Consider the following 20,376-nt stretch of genomic DNA (forward strand, 5'->3'; position numbering starts at 1 on the left):
GGCTCAGAATCTGTGTGACCTTGGACAAGTCATCTCATGTCTCTAAGCCTCAGTTTCTTGTTTGTAAAATAAGATGGTTTATATAACCTCTAAGGATCTTTTAGCTCTAAATGAATAATTCTATGAAAGTATTCCTCTTGAATTAAAAATTAAAAAGAAAATATTCAAATTGTTGGTACAGCCCATGAGTTCTCTCTTTAGACAGGCTGATGCAGGGGAAAGAGAGTTCCAAGACATGGATTCGATTCCCACCTTTGATAATAACCACCTGCGTAACTTTGGGCCAGTCATCACTCCTCTTATCCCTCCCTTCCTAGGTCTCAGTTTCTTCATGCAAAATTCTTCATGTAAAATTCAGGTTGGATTAGATGAATATTATGATAGGAAGAAAATGTTAAATTAACAATGGACAGATATTTCTCATCACCATCTATATCAGAGATTTGTTGGAGGTAAGCAGTTATGTTTAGATATGCTTGAATGAAATTTTTATAACCCAAAGCAAAACTATATACAAAGCATTTCATAGTCTGACTTCTACCCAAGAGAGTAATCAGTTCACTTGTAATGTTCAAGTCTCAAGATTACTTGTTTGAAGATTTAATTTTAAGTAATCTTTTTATTACTCTAGATGGTGAAGAACATCTCACCCTCAAAATAGGCTCTTTCTCAAGTTTTCCATGAGGAGAAGTCAGGATGCGACTTTATGGCCTTGGATGAGTTTGTCTGGCCCTTAGTCTAACCCAAGGAGTTGAATTAGATGGTCTCTAACATCTCTTCCATCTTGAAATCCATGATCCTTTGATCCTAAATATAATCTTCAACCACTCTTGATTGGTGAGTTAACCATATTTAGCCAGCCAAAGAAGGTGGTAGATCAGCACACAGAATTATTCCAAAGGAAACTTGCATATATATTCTATTTCTAGAATCTCCTGACTATTAAAGAAGAAAGATCATTAGATTTAGCAATTAAGAGATCATTGGTAAGTTCAAAGAGAGCTGTTTTGGTTGAATGATAAGGTCAGAAGCCAGATCACAGAGGGTTTAGAAAAGATCAAGGGAAGAAGAAGTAAAGGTATATGTCTTATATAGACAGATTTCTCAAGGAATTGGAACAGAGAAAGGCAGGAGAGATAGAGAAGGATAGCTACCACAGATGGTAGAATCAAATGAAAGTGTTTTAAGGATGGGGAAGAAATAGGTGTGTTTGTAGGCAACAGGTAAGGAGTCAGTAAATAGGGAGAGATTTAAAAATGACAGAGGGTGATAATATGGTCATTCTGCCAGTGGAGACAGCAGGAGGATAGGATCAAAGGTAGGTATAGAAGGGCCAACTCTTCATCAGTTACTGGAGTGAAGAAGAAGATAAAGTATGATACCAGAAGAATATGAGATGAGGAGGAAAGAATGAGCTCTTGGTAAATGGTCTTTTTTCCATGAAAAGGTCCACAGCAAGAAAGCATGGAGGGAGAGAGAGCCAAGGTAGGCTTGAACAGAAGTGAGAAAGTCTGAAATAACCACTGTGGAGAGTGGGAGAGTGAATCAATTAGGGAGCTGTAAAAGGATTGCCTTGCAGCAGGGAAGGCCCTGTTGAGATTAACTACAATAAGTTTGTGGTGGATCCAACAGTTCTGTGATTTCCTCCAGTGCCATTAAGCAGCACGCCAACAGGAATAAAAGAAAGCAGGCTTTAGGACGAATCCAGGTTTGGGCATGGCAAGCAATGATCAATGGCAGGACAAGGGGTCTAGGAACCCAAGTGGAGAGCAGTGTGGAGCTGAAGTGGTCCAGCACTCTAGGGAAGAGAAGCGTGTGCTATGTGTATCCAGTGAGAGGGTGTCAGTTTGAGATATAACTAAAAAAGAAGAGGAAATGGAGGTCACAAGGAGGACAAAGTATAGAGCTTGGAGTCGAAAGACATAGGGAAATATGAAATGATAAATAGCATGATAAAATAAAAGAATTTAAGAGTTAATGAATACACAAGTAAAACATCTGTGGATGATGGCAAGATTAAGTGTATAAGAATCTCTGTATGCAGCTGAGGTAGAGTGGAGGAGTCAGATCATCATAATCATTATTATTATAGCTAGCATTTATATAGTGCTTATTACATGCCAGGAAATACACTAAGCATTTTAACAAACATTATTTTATTTGATCCTCACAACAACCCAGAAGGTAAGTGCTATTATTATCTTCATTTTACAGATGAAGAAACTGAAGAAAATGGAGGTTAAGTGACTTGCCTGGGGTCATACAACTAGCTAAGTGTCTGAGGCTGTATTTGAACCCAGACCCAATGTCCTATTCACTGCACTACCTAGTAGACTGAGGAACTGGGAAGTACGAGGAAATATCAATATGAATGCAGAAGTCTTAGCATAAGGTCAGAAGCTGAGGTGTAGAAAATGCCATAAGCCAGGCACTGTCATGACATTCTTGGCTCTCCTACTACCTGTCTGACTATTCCTTCTCAGTAACCTTCAAAGGATCTTCATCCATGTCAAACCCACTAACCACAGATATCACCCAAGGCCATCTTGTGTTACCTTCTCTTTTTCCTTCTTTACTATCTCATAGGTTCCCATGGGTTCAATTATCATCACTATGCCAGTGATTTACTCAGCCCTTGTCTCTTTCTTTAGCTCCAGTCTCAAAACCTCATGTTTCTTTTGGGCATTTTGAACTAACTGTCCCATAAGGTGCCTTGCACTCAACCTGTCTAAAACAGAATTCATTTCCATATACCAAGATCAGCTCCAAATGAGTACGTGACTTAAGATATAAAAGGTCACATCTTAAACAAATCAGATGAACCAGAGATACAGCTTATCCCAAAAGATAAAATTGACAATATTGATATCATGAAATTAAAATTCTTTTGTACAAACAAAAGCAAATGCAGCTAAAATTGGAAGGAAAGGAAAGGGAAACGGGAGGGGGAAATCTTCCTAGAAAGTTTCTCTGATAAAAGTATAAAAGATATATAATGGACTAATTCAAGTTTATAATAATAAGAGCTATTCCACAATAGAAAAAGGGTCAAAGGAGATGAACAAGCAGTTTTCAAAGGAAGGAATCCCAGTTACCAGCAGCCATATGAAAAAATGCTCTAGATCATTAATAATTAGAGAAGTGTAAATCCAAAAAACTCCAAGGTACTGTCTGATATCCATCAGATTGTCCAAGATAACAAAAATGGAAAATGACAAATGTTGGAGGGGCTGCAAGAAATCAATGTAACTATGAATTGGCCTTGCCCTTATCAAAAACAATTACCCTATTTCACCACATAATTGTCAACAGATTTTATGCTAATTTTTTTTTTTGCAAAAAAGTGCGGTGCAACCACGACATGAAGCTTTTAAACTTGTGCCAGTATTACTTAAAAATCATTTATTACTAAACTATATCACTGGCAGACAAACTGTACAGTTTAGCTAGCACAAGAAGATGCAAGTCTTACCATATCACGTGACTTACTCATGGCAGCTTTGTGCTCTTCATCGGGCTGAGTGACAATACTGTTAGTACTGCAACATTCTAAACAAACCATGCAAGTCAGCTTTCGGAAATATACTGACAATGCATGTGCACTGAGAATTCTAGGCTTGAGGCTCACAATGCTGAGAGATAAATTCATATCGATATGCCAGTGGTGAATACATTGCTGCTGTGTTTACTTTTTAAGCCACGTGAAGAACAGAATTATACCATGCAACGATTACAAGATGAAAGGTTATAAACCAATTTTTGGACTGGAAAATCAGGGTGCGACAATCATGCAGTGAAATACAGTAGTAAGCATCATGCCCCCAAAGTCACTAAGCTGTGCATACATGCATATCCTTTTTTTTTTTTTGGCAACTGGGGTTAAGTGACTTGCCTAGGGTCACACAGCTAGTAAGTGTCAAATGTTAGGTCTGAGGCCAGATTTGAATGCAGGGCCTTCTGACTTTAGGGCCGGTACTCTATGCTCTGCACCACCTAGCTGCCCCTGTGAATACCCTTTGACCCACTAATACCATTACTAGGCCTATAGCCCAAATAGATCAAAGAAAGAGGGAAAGGATTCATATGTAAAAACAGCAGTCCTTTTTATAGTTGCAAAGTATAGAAACTGAGGGGGTACTCATCAGTTTGGGAATGACTGATCAAATTGTGTTATATAAATATAGTAGAATGTGATTCTGTATGAAATTATGCAACATTTCAGAGAAACTCACGTAGAATTGAATGAATTGATGCAGTGAACAGAACCAAGAGAACAATTTATACAACACTGTAAAGACTTTTAAAATTTTTTTTTAAATTTTGAAAGATTTAAGAATTATGATCAATGATCAACCATGATTCCAGAGGACTGATAATCTTTACTACTGAACTCCTGACAAAGCTGGAACTTTTTTTTTTTGCTTGATTATGCATCTTTGTTAGAAGAGTTTTGCTCTTTCTGTTTTATTTTCCTAATCAGAGAGATGAAAGGTAGAGAAAATTAAATGCTTAATTCAAAAATCAAACTAAATTTTCAAATATGGAACAAAATGCAATATCTTTCCCCCAAACCCTCTCCCTTCCTAACTTCTCTTTTACTGTCCCACCATCCTCCCAGTCACTTGGGTTTATAAGGCTGGCAACCTTTGTGTCTTCCTTGACTCTTGCACTCACCTGTTCCTCTCACATACATGCCCTTTTCTCCATACACAGATGCTGTCAGAGGCCTTCATCACCTCATCTACACTACTATAAGATTCTTCTAATTTGTCTCTCTGCTTCAATTCAGTTCCCACTCCAATCCAGCTTCTACTCTGCTGCCAAAGTGAATTTCTTTTTTTTAATTCAGTATTTTATTTTTCTCCAGTTACATGTAAAAACATTTTTTAACATTCATTTTTAAAACTATAAATCCCAGATTCTCTCCTTTCTTCCTTCTCCACCCCACTCACCCCCATTGAGAAGGCAAGCAATTCAATATAGGTTATACATGTTCAGTCATGCAAAACATTTCCATAATAGTCATGTTGTCAAAGAACACACACAAAAAAAAAAACCTCAAGAAAAATGAAGAAAGTAAAAAAGATATGCCTCAATCTGTATTCAGACACCATCTGTTCTTTCTGTGGGGATAGACAGCATTTTTCATAAATTCTTCAGAGTTGTCATGAATCACTGCATTGCTGAGAAGAGCTAAATCATTCACAGCTGATCACCTTACAATATTGCTTTACAGACACAGTACACTTCACTTTGCATCAGTTCATGTAAGTCTTTCCAGGTTTTTTTCTGAGGACACCCTGCTCATCATTTCTTATAGCACAATAGTATTTTATCATAATCACATACCACAATTTGTTCAGCCATCCTCCAATTAATGGGCTTCTCCTCAATTTCCAATTTTTTGCCACGAGAAAAGAGCTTCTATAAACATTTTTGTACATATTCATCCCCAAAGTGAATTTCTTAAAGTGCACATTTAAGCATCTCACCCTTCTAACTCAATAAACTCCCTATTACCTTCCAATCAAATATACAATGCCCTATTGGACATTTAAAGCGCTTCACAACCTAGCCTCTTCCTGTCTCTCCATCTGTCTTAAACGCTACTTTTCCCCCTCCCCACCTTCCATAAATTCTATAATAACATACTTTCTGGGCAACAATCTACCCCCCAACTTAGTGCCTTTGCAACGACTGTCCTCTGTGCCTAGAGTGTTCTCCCTCCACACCTTGGCCTCCAAGCTTCTCCAACTTCCCTCAAGATTCGGTTCAAACATCACCTTTTGCAGGAGGCTTTTCCCACACCCCCAAATGCTAGAGCCTTCTCCTCTAAGATTACCTAGCTATCTACATGTGGTCTGTCCCATTGGAAAGTAAGGGTAGGAGCTATTTTTGCCTTTCTTTGTATCCCTCAGTACTTTGCACAATGCCTGGCACATAGTAAATGATAAATAAATATTTTTTTGACTGAATGACTAACCAGAAAGTCCTAACTCCAAACTTGGCTGCCAGTTCTGGAAAAATGGAGCAAATAAAAGGGAATTCATGTGATTCCAAGAACTTGAGTCAGTAAAACACCACCACATGTATACAAGGAAGAAACAATTCAATTCATAAACCACACACACACACACACACACACACACACAAGATCTAAAAAACACCTTTTGTTCTGCAAAGTTTTAGGAAAGGCAGCCAATGCCTGTGCCCCACCCCACACAACAAGAATTTTATCGCACTGGTCTAAGTCCCTGACAGGCCTGAGAGGCCTCCTGACAGGGCTTCTGGGGAGAAGTTATCCCTGTTACCCATTACTCCCCCAGGGGCACACAGACAAGCTAAAAGTTAATGGGCCTTGATTAGCATCTGGCCCTCCTAGTCTTCCTCCCAGGGGGAGAGGTAACATCAAAGTCATCTCCTACAACAGGTACTTTATTTGGCATAAAATAACGTGCTGCGAAAGGAGCTTAGCATAGGGTCGGGAGCAGGGCCAAAGCAGGCTCCAAACTGAGGATAGTATTTTTCTATGAGGCCAAAGTTGTTTTTCCTTTAAACAGTCCAAACAAAACCTGCAAGTTTGAGCCTGCAGGTAATAAAATACAGAGACTGCTTGCCAGATGAGTTGATAAAGGGTTTAAATATGCAGGAACACCAACTTGGATGTTTTACATTCTCCAATATAGTTGTTTTTCTTCTTTGGGAAAGGCATTTTAAGATCCACATAAGACAGGCAGGCCTTCTACTAGCTTCATTAAAGTTTTATTTTATTTCTTTTTAAAACAGAATTGCTTAGTGAAGAGTGCAGGCCTGGCCAGCTCAATACCATCTTTCAGGCAGGAGCTATAAGTATCTTCACAGAAGGGCTTAAGGGGAATCTTGCCTGATGAGTAAATACAGTGTACATCTCCGATTTCTCTCCCTGGTACCAGTCACTTCATCAGACCAGATGGGTGATGTAAAGTCAGGATGTAATGAATCTTGATTCATCAACTAAAGGCTGTTTCTCAGCTGTTTGTAATCAGATACCTCATAAAGCAAAGCCATGTGACAGTGGTTTCTCAAAAGAGTTATTTTCTATTTGAAATCTTGCCTGCATGACCAATACTGAGAGCTCTCCTCATTTCAACTTCACCCTTCAAAAAAATTCTCCTGCTGAATATTACCATGGATCTATGTCCACAATCCCACCTTCTAAGGGGCAGTGAATCGATCAGCAAGCATTTCCTAGGCACCTCCTTCCTATATGAGTCTGTCACTGTGCTGGGCCCTGAGAATTCACGATGAAGGCAACAATTCCTGCCTACATTACATTCTAATGGAGGAAACTTAGGCAAACAGCAGTTAACTGACTTGCCCAAGGTAACACAGCATGTGAGGCTACATTTGAACCCAGGTCTTCCTGATTCCAGGTCCAGTGCTCTATCTACTGCACCACAGATGCCTTTTAAAGAGGTAAAAATAAAAAAGTGACCTTGAATACACACACACACACACACACCACACACACAAGAAATGAAAGACAGAAATTTCCTTTTCTCAACAACTATCAACACTATTTTACCACTTCTAGCTGAAGATAGTTGCATTACAGGTTGCCACATTTTAAATGACATTGGATATGTTTATTAACTGCAAAGAATGTAGTCCAACTCCCTCATCTTATAGAGGATTAAACTGGGCTCCAGGAAGGAAGCTAGGTGGCTTGCCCAATGACACACTGGCAAAGCTGGAATTTGAAGCCTTGGATTCCAAACTCAGGGTTCCTTACACTACACCACAATGACCTTAGAAAAGATAATATTTATATACATGCATGTGCTTGTCTGTGTGTACATATATATGTATGTGTGTGTATACACATGCATACACACGTGCCTATACACATACACACACATATTCAAATATATATTCTACCCATAGAATATATACATGTTTAAATATGTATTGAGATATATGTGTGTATAAATATATACTCATACATGTATATTTTACTATACATTAGAAAAGATCTGGTCATTTTGCAATCAAAACAAAATTTGTTACCTGTGGTATACCTAGCAGAATGAATTATTTGTATTTTTTTTCTTTTCACAAAATAGATGAGGGAAATCTGCTCTGATGTATGTAAAAAGATATGTGTATCACCATATTCCTTCCTCCCTTTATTATGATGTATCTTTGAAATTTTAAGATTTAATCACATCTGAAAAACAGCAACCTTAGCATCTAATGCAGGGGTGGGGAACCTGAGGCCTCAAGGCCACATGTGGCCCTCTAGGCCCTCAAAGTTCAGCCCTTTGACTGAATCCAAGCTTCACAGAACAGATCCCTTTAATAAAAGGATTTGCGCTGTAAAACTCGGACTCAGTCAAAAGGCTGCACCCAGTATAATATAAAATCTACATTTTATACACATATATGTATATATAAACAATATAAAAAAAGGTGAACTACGTCATTCCACAATACAGAAAGCTTCCCTCTTAGGCACTGAGCCTAAAGACTGAGTCTCTTTTGGTCAGTTTCCTCATCAATATAACAAGGCTATTAGACAACATGCTCTCTCTGGATCCTTCCAGCTCTGGCATTCTAAGAGTCTTTGGCGAAGGCAAAAGAAACAATAACAGCCTATGCTAGGTTGGAGGGAAAGGCTGGCAGCACTACTTGCAGCTTTTTCAGAACAACAAACTATTCTGGGTAAAAAACATTTAATAAGACTTGATTGCTTAGAGAAGGAATCTGGTATTGAGACTTGTTGTTTCAGTGGAAAGGGAAAGGAGAAAGGAAAAGATATGCCCAACTGAACGCAAAATTCCAGAGAATAGCAAGGAGAGATAAGATATTCTTAAAAGAGCAATGCAAAGAAATAGAAGCAAACAATAGGATGGGAAAGACAAGAGATCTCTTCAAGAAAATTAGAGATATCAAGGGAAAGTTTCATGTAAAAATGAGCATGAAGACCAAAATGGTAGGGATTTAACAGAAGCAGAAGAGATTAAGAAGTGGTGGCAGGACTACTTAAAAGAACTGTACAAGAAAGATCTTAACATCACTGATAACCACAATGGTGTGGTTACTGATCTAGAGCCAGATGTCCTGGAAAATGAAGTCAAGTGGACCACAGGAAGCACTGCTAACAATAAGGCTAGTGAAGGAGAGGGAATTCCAGCTGAGCTATTTTAAACCTTAACAAGATGCTGCTGCTAATGTACTGCACTCAATATGCGAGTAAATTTGGAAAATTCCACAGTGGCCACTGGATTGGAAAAGATCAGTTGATGTCCCAATCCTAAAGAAGGGCAGTGCCAAGGAATATTCAAAAATACAGAACAACTGTGCTCATTTCACACCAGCAAGGTTGTCTTAAGATTCTGCAAGCTAGGCATCAGCAGTATGTGAACTGAGAATTACCAGAAGAGCAGGCTGGTTTTTGAAAGGGCAGAGGAACTAGAGACCAAATTGCCAACATTCACTGGATCATGGAGAAAGCAAGGGAGTAACAGGTGCTTCTGCTTGTGTGGATCACAACAAAATACTCAGAGAGATGGGCGTACCAGATCATCTTACTTATCTCCTGAGGAACCTGCATGCAGATCAAGAAGCAAAAGTTAGAACTGAACATGGAACGACTGATCGGTTTAAGCTTGGAAAAGGAGTATGACAAAGCTGCCACCTTATTTATTTAACTTCTATGATCAGTATACAGTGAGATGTTCCAGGCTGGACAAATCAAAAGCCAGAATTAAGACTGCTGGGAGAAATATCAACAATCTCAGACATGCAGACGACGCCACTCTGATGGCAGAAAGTGCAAAGGAATTAAGAAGCCTCAATGAGGGTGAAGGAGGACAGCGTAAAAGCTGGAAAAGCTTAACATAAAAAAAAACCCAACAACTAAGATTTTAGCAATTGGTCCCATTACTTCCTGGCAAACAGAGGGAGAAGAAATGAAAGCGATGTCGGATTTTTTATTCTTGGACTCAAAGATCACTGCAAATGGTGACTGCAGCCATGAAATTAAAAGACATCACCTTACTAATAAAGATCCACATAGCTAAAGCTACAGTTTTTCCAATAGCAATGTATGACTATGAGAGTTGAATTATAAGGAAAGTTGAGTGCCATAGAATCAATGCTTTTGAATTATGGTGCCATAGAAGACTTTTGAGAGTCCCTTGGACAGCAAGGAAATCACATCAGTCAATGCCTAAAGAAATTAATTCAGGCTATTCACTGGAAGGTCAAATACTGAAGCTGAAGCTTAAATACTTTGGTCACTTAACAGGAAGACAGGACTCATTGGAAAAGACCCTAATACTGGGAAAGATTGAAGGCAAAAAGAAAAGGGGACGGTACAGGATGAGACGAACAGATAGTGTCATGGAAACAATGAACATGAACTTGGACAGACTACGAGAGATAGTGGAGGACAGAAGGCCATGGCATGCTATGGTCCATGGGGTCATGAAGAGTTGGACACGATGAAATGACTGAACAACAACAAAACTGTCTCACTTCATTAATATCAATCATCACAGGTATCTAAATCAAACAACGGTCTCACCTTCAAATCAATCCCAATACAATTATTAAGGGCTGAAAAAGAAAGAATGTAATGTCCTCAAAGGGTATTGAGACGGTTAAATAAGAAAAGCAGAGGACCTGGGAATAAATTGGTTTTTTTCCTGAGACTTTTAAGAAGGGAAAGATAAGAGAAGGTAAAAGGAAAAACCCACCAGTACAGACAGGAGGAAGAAGGGGGTAGGACTTGTTATTTATCATAACTGGAGTATATGAGAACAAGAGTATACAATATGGAGGAAGGAGTGGGAGGTGTGGGTATCAGATGAACCTTACTCATATGAAATGAACACATACAATTTTTCAAACAAAACAGGGAAAAAGCAAAGACTAGGGTAGCTGGGGAGGTTAAGAGGAAGGATAATACCAGAGAGGGAGTGACTTACAAGGGAAAAAAAAACTTCCTGATCCTAAAAGGGAGAACAAAAGTTAGGGGGGGAAGAAAGAAAAGCAAAAACTCTATGAGAGGCCTTAGATGGCTTCTCAGACTCAGAGAATATTTTTTAAAAAAAAAACAAACCCATGGGATATGGATAAAAAGGAATATTATTGTACCATAAGAAACAAAGGAGCCAATTTCAGATTCCTGACTTGACACAGAGATGAAAACCAGGAGAACAATTTATACAATAACAATATGATAGGGAAAAAGAGCTTTGAAAGATTTCAAAAAGCCTAGGATGAAGCATGTTACCCACCTCTGGCCAGTAAGGGAATGGGCCCGGGGTGCAGAAAGAGACAGACATTTTTAGACAAGCCCAGTGCATGGATTCATTTTGCTTGAATGCACTTATTACAAGGGGTTTTTTTCCCTTTCTCTTAGTTTTTAATTGTAGAAGCAATAGTGACACCAAAAAAAAAAAAGATGGGCCACTGAAATATTTTTAAATGAACCAAAGAACTTCAGAAGGATGCACACAGACAAGCAGGACGGTTTTGAAAATAACACAGAATTTACCATACACTTTTATTAAAAAGCAAATCACATGAAATGGACGCTCCATAGAGAATCCTCTTTTTGTGTTCTGCTGTGTGCGTAAATGCTCTTTTTTTGGTATTTAAGTTCAGAATTTTTAAATAGTCATTCTTTTTTTTAAAAAAAAATTGACAGAGATCAATAAAAAGAAATAAGACAAAGAGAGACCTCACTTGTTAGCTTTCAGTAAGAATAAAGCAAGAGAGGGGCAGCTAGGTGGCACAGTGGATAGAGCTCAGGCCCTGGAGTCAAGAGGCCCTCTGAGTTCAAATCTGGCCTCAGACACTTGACACTTACCAGCTGTGTGACCCTGGGCAAGTCACTTAACCCCAACTGCCTCACCAAAAAGCAAAAAATTTTTTAAAAAATTAAAAAAAAGCCCTAGGGACAGTCATATCCTTGGGGCAGCTAGGTGGTGCAGCAGATACAGCACCAGCCCTTGAGCCAGGAGGACCTGAGTTCAAATCCAGCCTCAGACGCTTACTAGCTGTGTGATCCTGGGCAAGTCACTTAACCCCAGTTGCCTAAAAAACAAACAAAAAAAGAATAAAACAAGAATGTTGCCTAACTTCATGTTGGCAAATTGTCATTACTACCAAGATAGGGTTATAATTTCGTAGAAGATAGTCACTATCCATGAAGTGTTAGAAAAATGCTGCTTAAGAAGCACCTTAAAGGGGGAGCTAGGTAGCATAGTTGATAGAGCACCGGCCCTGAAGTCAGGAGGACCTGAGTTCAAATCCAGCCTCAGACCAAATATTTGATACTTACTAGCTGTGTGACCCTGGGCAAGTCACTTAACCCCAATTGCCTTAAAAAAAAAGACACCTTAAAATGGGTATTTTTATTTCCAAGCTGATTGTCTTTCTCTCAGACAGTCCTCAGCTGAGAATCCCTGTGTAGTCATCTCAGATTCTAGTTCATTTTCTCTGGACGTGGCTTTTACACTGGTTGGGACTTCAAGGCTAGGCATTACCCAGGGGTAGATGAAAGGCATCTCTGCACTGCTGAAGAGTTGAATTCTTATGGTTCTCCTAGAGGTTGGCAAACAGTCAAATGGTCTTTTCGAACATCATGCATTATCATTTTTAGACACAGTCTATGTCAGCATAACATACAGTCCATGCTACTCGCAGCCCGTGAAAGGATTTCAGGAAGCCCTCAAAAAAATGTAGAGGATGTAGAACAGGCCTGCACAACATACCACCCACGGGCCACATGTCATACAGGCCTGGTCTGTGCTATGCCTATGAAATCTCTACTTTGGAACAACACAGGTCAGTCAGTTTCATTTCCCACCTGGGCTGCTCACGATCATGACTTCATGATCTCCAAAACTTCATCATTCCTCAAGAGGAAATCAACTCATGTGACTCACACCTCCTCAGCACCCCTGGCTCTGAGGCCATTTCCTTCACTCTGGTTGGAGAGGGTGGCACTGGAAAGCTCCTCCCTGATCCTTTACCATCCCTCATCATTTCCCATCCTGCTGCAATCCTGGATTTCATGATCTCTAGAAACTCATTATTTTGCAAGATGAAATCAACTTTGTAACTCACATCTCTTCAGATCATTTCCTGCCTTGGCTATAAGACTTCATCGTGCCCTCAAGACAGACACCCTCTTGTCCAACTCCTTTTCAACTTCTTTTTATTTCCAAGCTTTGTCCATTAGATTGCAAGCTCTGAGGGCAGGGACTTTCTTCATATGCCCAGCACTTAGCACAATGGTTGGCATACAGTAGGCACTTAATGTTTACTGACTCTAACTCTGAATTCCTGGTGGTTAGGCCATGGCCAATGGAGAAAAAAATGCTTGCGTGGGATTACCCTACTAGCCACAAAAAATATCGTAATGTGGCAAACACAGAGCAGTAGAAGAATATGTGAATACTGAGTACCATAGTTTTGCCTAACCAACACACCTATACAAGGAAGTAAATAAGCTAGAGATTAGAGAAAATATATTCAACACACCTGGGGCCACAGAAGAAAAAAAATAGAAACATTGTAGATGGCACAGCAAGCCTTGATTTGGCAGGGTCAAATATTTAAATATTGTTTAAATATACCTATTAGATTTAATGCTGGAAAGACACAGGAAACATGCAGGCATTATTTGAAATAATTAGCCCTATCTCTCAATACTGATACTATAAAGTGTTACTGGGACTTGTGGGGACCTAACTCTGCGAAGTCTGACTTTCACTATGTCTGTTTTAGGGAAGTTATTTATCTGAAATGATGTCATAAGCCATGTTGCTCTGAGGTTCTCTGCCACCATATCGCAGTACTAGGAACTAGACAAAAATGCCTTTGTGGGAAGACTGAAAAGCTCCAAGCTGCCAGCTTTAGGTATACCCTGAGCATTTTCTATGTTTAATTTTTTTATGTAAAAGAAAACTTAAGAAGGAACTTGCAAACTCAACCAAACAGAAAAGGCTTTACATCAACAGTGTTTCTAAATTTTACCAAACTCCCAGCAGGCTTTTCAACATGCACTTTGTAATGTAATATATTGTTACATAAAAGCAAAAATGTTTACATACTGCTTTTACTGCACACAAAGTACTCCACTGTTTTCATAAACGCCACTAGCTAAAGGGGAAGGTTGGGAGAAGGTTGAGAAAACTCCTTCCAAGTAATAATAGAGCCCAGTTCTCTGGCAGTGATGAAGTTTTAAGCAAGCAAGAGAAATATTGCACCTGGAACACTTGCCTGCTTTCAAAATGACCTAAATGATTAATAACAACAGCAGCTGCAGCAATAATGATGATGGCGGTGGCAATATAATAGAAGCACTTAACATTTTATGACACTGATTTGTAAATTTAAAAATTAGCATAAAAAAGACTATATGAATCAAAAGTGCTTACTCACCTTAGTTAATTTTTCAATATGATGGCCTCCTTCCAGTTTAAAAGTTACTGTCATATTGTACCCAGTTTGGTTTCCATGTCCATTAGGCCACCAAGTCTCCACTGTAGTGTTCTTAAGAAATAGACAAAGTCATCTTATATAAGTAACGTTTGGCACATGTCCAGCAAATAACTAAAAATAACTGTCCTACGTGTCCAGCTTTCTTCATCCACTCCATCACAGCCAACACCACCAAGTTAGAGGAGGGGGAAAATGAACCACGAATTCAAATTTTGAGTCTAGAAACTTTGGGTCCCAGAAATGAAAGCAGAATTGCCAAAAACACTATGCCTGGAGAATACTGCATCTCACTAATAAAATCAGGGAAACAGAAATTAGGCCACAAATAACATTTCAAACAATGTGCCACAATTTCAGTAGGAACAGAGAGAGTAAGAGACACTAAATCGCAAAGAAAGGACAAGGAAAGAAAAAAGTAGTGGCACAGAAATTCCAAAAACTCCACTGGTGCTTCAGGTCTATGATACTATGCATTTTCCTCTCTTCTGTAGTCTTCACCAGTTAGCACACACTTTTCTAATCAGGTAGTATAATCAATCAGTCTAGTCTAAAGTTACCACTTTACTTGAACAGAGAACTTATTATTAAGCCATGGCCAAGCTGATTTCAGAATTCTGAATGTAACTTACAGATATTAATCAACCCCAGTGAGTAAGAGGACAAATTAGTTCATGCTGGCTGATGGTAAATGAATAGAGGCACATACTCCTAGGGATTTGGAACCCCAAGATTTTCTGATACTAAGCTTTTTCTATTCAATTCAATCAGACCTGAATATTTATCAGGCATCTCCTGCTACATGGAAGATAATGATTTAAGTAGCCTTCCCCTCTCCTGTCTGTTTTCTAAGAGACATCAAGTCAATTCAGACAAACTTCTCCCAGCTACTAAGTAGCTTTAGCCCATCTTTTTGTCCTCCAGTGCTAGCCCTTCCTTTTTTGTTAAAGATTGTGCTGATTCTATACAAACGGCATCCAGAGGAAGAGAACAGGGCACACTCCACCTCAGTGCACAAAAGCTGAGGATGTTTGCACTTGGAAATATGTCAACAAATGTTAAATGATACAGAAAGTAATCTTATCTTTAATTCATTTTTAATTATACCTAGAACATCATCTAGTGGCTCTGGAATAATGTTTCTAATAGTAAAGATGCAATTCTTATCTCCTGCCTCCTTAGGGATCAAGGATCCTGAGTCACTTTCTCCATCTTTTATGAGCCTGAAGTCCTACTGAATTCTGTTGGGAGCCTAAATGATCCTGCAGTTCTGACAGTTAGAGAAAAGATGTAGTTTATACAGAAGATAAAAATGAAGGAGAAAGGAAACATACCAAAACGGGTTTGGTTAGAAAATGTTCTCCAGAATACACAATGTGGATTAATTTTGTAAGGGCGAATTTTAAAAATGCAAAGGAGTAAAGATATGGAGACAAGTGACTCACATGGCCTCTTGTCTCCTGTTCTTTGAAGATGAAAAGGACTCAGTTTTCATCCCATATGCTTCTTGCAAGAATCAGCTTCTTACCTTGTTGATGTTCAGGAGCAAGGGGATCATGCTCTGTCCAGGATAAAGTTTGATGTCATACATCTGGTGGGTCTGCAAATCTGGAACGCTCACTGTTACTTGGCCACCAAGCGGTTTTGAGCTAACTACATCAAAATAAGCTTCTATTTTAAGATTCCATTCTCTGGCACTGCTCACTGAAATAAAGAGAAAAAGAAAAGAAAATCCATAGATAGAAAAGGGTTAGTATTATCTGTAAGCTCTTTTAGACTCACTGAGAAGGCAGAACTGTTTGTGACCCCATAGACATAAATGCTTTCTTAACTCTGATCAGTACAATGACAAAGCATAATTCCAGGGGACTGATGATGAAGCATGATACTCACTTACTGACACAGACATGATGGGCTCAAGGTGCAGAAGGACACACACATTTTTTAGACATGCATGATATGGGAATTTGTTTATTTATTAAAAGAGTTTTGCTTTCCTTTTTTAATGGAGGTGAGAGGGAGGAAAAAAATTTGTTAATTGAAAAGACAAAATATAATTTTTAAATGACAGTACATACAACTACTTTAATAATTCAGTGATGTAGAATTTCATGCATGAGGTGATTGCCTACATTGATGGTAACATGCCAGTCAGGAGGGTGTGTTAACTCGGATGGGCTGGTCAATCAAACTGGAAGACACACAATTCCTCTGGCCCCAAAGTTAAAGTTTTAAGATTTAATTCCCTGGGCCAATTAAATCTTTAGGCTAGTTTTACTTATAAAATTATTCATAATTTATTATTATTATTTATTATAATAATAATAATATATTATTGTGAAGGTGTTCCTACCACAGGGAAGGCCAGTGGCAGTTTTCAGCTCTATGTCCCCATCATTTAGCCAAGTGTCTTGCATAGGAGGGGCTAATAAAGTTTGTGTGTCAACTGAGAGGAGTAGATGACCATACAAAGATGCTAAGCATGGTATGGAAGTAAAAGAATTGACCTGGGTTCTGGGCCTAGTCCCAACACTTCTAAGGTTCTTGGGAGGGTAAAATGTATGCGCCAGAATCTTGAAAATTATAAAGCCCAATGCAAAGTACAGTACAGAAAATAGCAAAACCCGATACTTCGTATACTGGTTTGATGTCAGATAGGGCTCAAGGGTTAGTTTCCTGGCTTTTTGTCCAGATTCTTAATCTCTTCTCAAGTTGACTCAGAGAGGCTCCCAAGAAAAGGACACAGATATGCACACCCAGGTTCCTGTGGCCAGGTAATGAATCAGAAGAAGAGGGAGTCAAGAAGCAATTAACCTAAATGAACAAATCTGCCCTCCTCCTACAAAGGTTTTCCATGGAAACTTCAGCTAAGTTAGCTTTAGCTCAGACATGGGATTATTTTTGGAAACTTCAGAATACTCTAGGGAGTGTTGGCTGCCATTTTTATCCTTAAAACATTAAAGAAAACAGTGCATTTATTCACTAGGAGAGGTGAAAAAAGGGGAAAAAAAAACAAACACACCACAACTTCTTCTTAGCTTGGGGGGAGGGGGAAGAAGGGAAAGAGGACATCAAACAGCAAACTGGGACAACTAATTTATTGGTCTACTAACTACAAAAAAGTAATTTGCTCAAATTATATTTTCTGGGAGACAAACTTTCTTTTCACAACTTGATCTCGGATTACCATTTTACTCAACCGATACTGAAAATCAGTTAATCATTCAATGTTCAGTTTCAAGAAAACTCAAGTTCTATCACAATTAATGATTTTTTTAATTTTTATTTTAGAGGAAAATGAGGTAGAAGCAAAAGAACCACAGAATATCAGAGCTGGAAAAAACCCACAAGGTCCTAGACATACCAACATCTCACAACACAGACAACTGTAACTTAGAAATAAAAGTTCAATTCATAAAGAATGTAAAAAAACTAAGAAGGAAATATCTATCACAACTGTGTTCAGGGAAAGTGTTTCTGACCAAAAAAAAAGAGTAGAGAGAATCAGACAAAATGATAAACTATGATTACACAAAGCTCAAAAGCAAATAAATAAATGCAGTTCTCTAAGACCTATAAGGAAGTGCTTTAATTATATAATTATATTATAATCATCCTCCAACAGTAAAATGGTCAAAGGATATGAATAAGCAGTTCTTAAAGGAATAAATCCAAGTTACCAAGAACCATATGAAACAATGCCCCAAATCACTAATTACTAGAAAAATGCAAATTAAAACAGCTCTGAGGTTCTACCTTACATCCATAAGATTGGCAAAAATGAAAAAAAAAAAGGACCACGACAAATGTTGGAGGTACTATGGGAAAAAACAAGCACATTAATGCATTGTTAATGGAGCTGTGAATTGGTCCAGCCCTCATGGAGAGTAATTGGGAACTATAACCAAAAAGTCACTAAATTGTGCATGACATATCTTTTGATCCAGTAACATTACTACAAGATGTATACCCCCAAAGAGATTTTAAAAACATAAGGAAAGGACCTACATGTACAAAAATATTTAAGAGAGAATATTTTATTGTAGGGAAAAAAAGTGGAAACTACAGGGGTGCCAATCAATCGAGGAATGGTTAAACAAATTATGATGTATAAATATAACAGAGTATTATTGGCACAACAAATTATGCTGTATAAATATGACAGAGTATCATTGGCACTGTAAGAAATGACAAAAGGGATAGATTCATAGAAAGCTGAAAGGCCTTATACCAAATGATAAAGAATGAACCAAGGAAATAATTTACATAAGGATAGGACCACCACACTAAAGAAAAACAAGGGTGGAAGACTTAAGAACCATGATCAACACAATGAGCAACTGTGACAAGAAAACAACTACTTAACCACGTTTCCCCCCTTGACGCACAAGTACAAAATGAGGCAGGCAGCCAATGTATGAGTTTGGTTTGCTTGTTAATACTTGGTTGTTACAAGGAAGGGCTTTTTTTTGGGGGGGGGATTATGAGTGAGAAGGAAAGTGACAGAGAAAGAAAAGAAGATCAATGAATCATTAAACAGAAGAAAACTGAAGAAAATGTGGAAGAGGACAAAGACGGGCAGGGTAGTATTGAACTACCATGATAAATTTGAAATACTATAACAGCTGCACATGATGGCTGAATCACAGTTTCACATAGAGTTCTCATTTTCTGTTCTTTTCTCAGGACCAGATAGGACTATAAGTAGAAATACAATGCTGGTTTCTCACTTCTCAGCAAAGAGATGGGAAACAATATGAGCAGGATGAGATAATACATAAATAGATATGGCCAGTGGGTTGACTTGTTTTTAAAATGTTTGGCAGACAACAATCTCACACTGTATACCAAGATAAAGTCAAAATGGGCATATGATTTAGAAATGAAGGGTGTTATCATAAAGCAAATTAGGGAAGTATGAGATCATTTACCTACCAGATCTATGGATAAAGGAAGAATTTATGACTGAACAAGAGATAGACAGTATTACAGGATGTAAAATGGATAATTTTGGTTACATTAAATTAAAAAGGTTTTGCACAAACAAAACCAATGCAGCCAAGATCAGAAGGAAAGCAGGAAACTGGGGGAAAATTTTTTTGCAGCAAGTTTCTCTGTTAAAGGCCTCATTTCTCAAATATACACAGAACTGAGTCAAATTTATAATAATATGAGTCATTCCTCAATCAATAAATGGTCAAAAGATATGAACAAGCAATTTTCAGAAGAAGAATCAAAGCTATTTTGTCATATGAAAAAATGCTCTAAATCACTATTAATTAAAGAAATGCAAATTAAAACAACTCTGAGGAACCTCACACCTGCGGCGGGTAAAAAAAAAACTGTGGTGGGTGAAAGATGAAATAATTGAGGAAATAAAGGCTTGAGCTCCTGAGTATTTTGATTCATTAAGCAATGCATAGCAATTGCCCAACAAACGGGATCAGTAGCCTTCTTCCACTTTGGCAATGGACCCTAAATACAGAGGGAGGCAGACTTTTATGCATTAAAAACAACTGATCAAATAAGGCCAATTAATTAAAAGGAAACAATACAATATGAGGTAATACCATTTTTAATTGGATGAAAGAGTGGGGACTTTCCAAGTTTGGAGGATCTTAAAAGAGTGAATAGCTGCAATTCCCTGAAACCAGAAAAAAGAGGTGTCCCACTCCCCCTAAGTGTCTGTATACAAATCAAAGAAACATAGAAACAGTAACTGATTGATCAGTATGGGATCAGGTAAGACATACAGATTGCTTGAGTTGTGCAACTGTGAGAAAACTATTTTACATCAATGTTTGGATCTGACTGAGTTTCTGGTCAGCATCATCTAGGTCCTTAATTAAGAGTCTCTAAGCAGCAGGCAGAGATAGTCCA

The 20,376-nt window shown here is 38.3% G+C and overlaps 1 protein-coding gene across 1 annotated transcript in view; it reads right to left on the reverse strand.

Annotated features, from left to right (window-relative positions):
- The window catches only part of MANBA (mannosidase beta), a 107,406-nt gene that overhangs the window by 57,826 nt on the left and 29,204 nt on the right, over window positions 1–20,376 (reverse strand). The window contains 2 exon segments of the mRNA XM_021008374.2: window positions 14,440–14,550; window positions 16,025–16,200. Of these exon segments, the coding sequence (XP_020864033.1) occupies window positions 14,440–14,550; window positions 16,025–16,200 (287 nt within the window).

Source organism: Phascolarctos cinereus, unplaced genomic scaffold, assembly GCF_003287225.1.
Source record: "Phascolarctos cinereus isolate Bilbo 61053 unplaced genomic scaffold, phaCin_HiC Scaffold_9;HRSCAF=440, whole genome shotgun sequence".
NCBI classification, from domain to species: Eukaryota; Metazoa; Chordata; class Mammalia; order Diprotodontia; family Phascolarctidae; genus Phascolarctos; species Phascolarctos cinereus.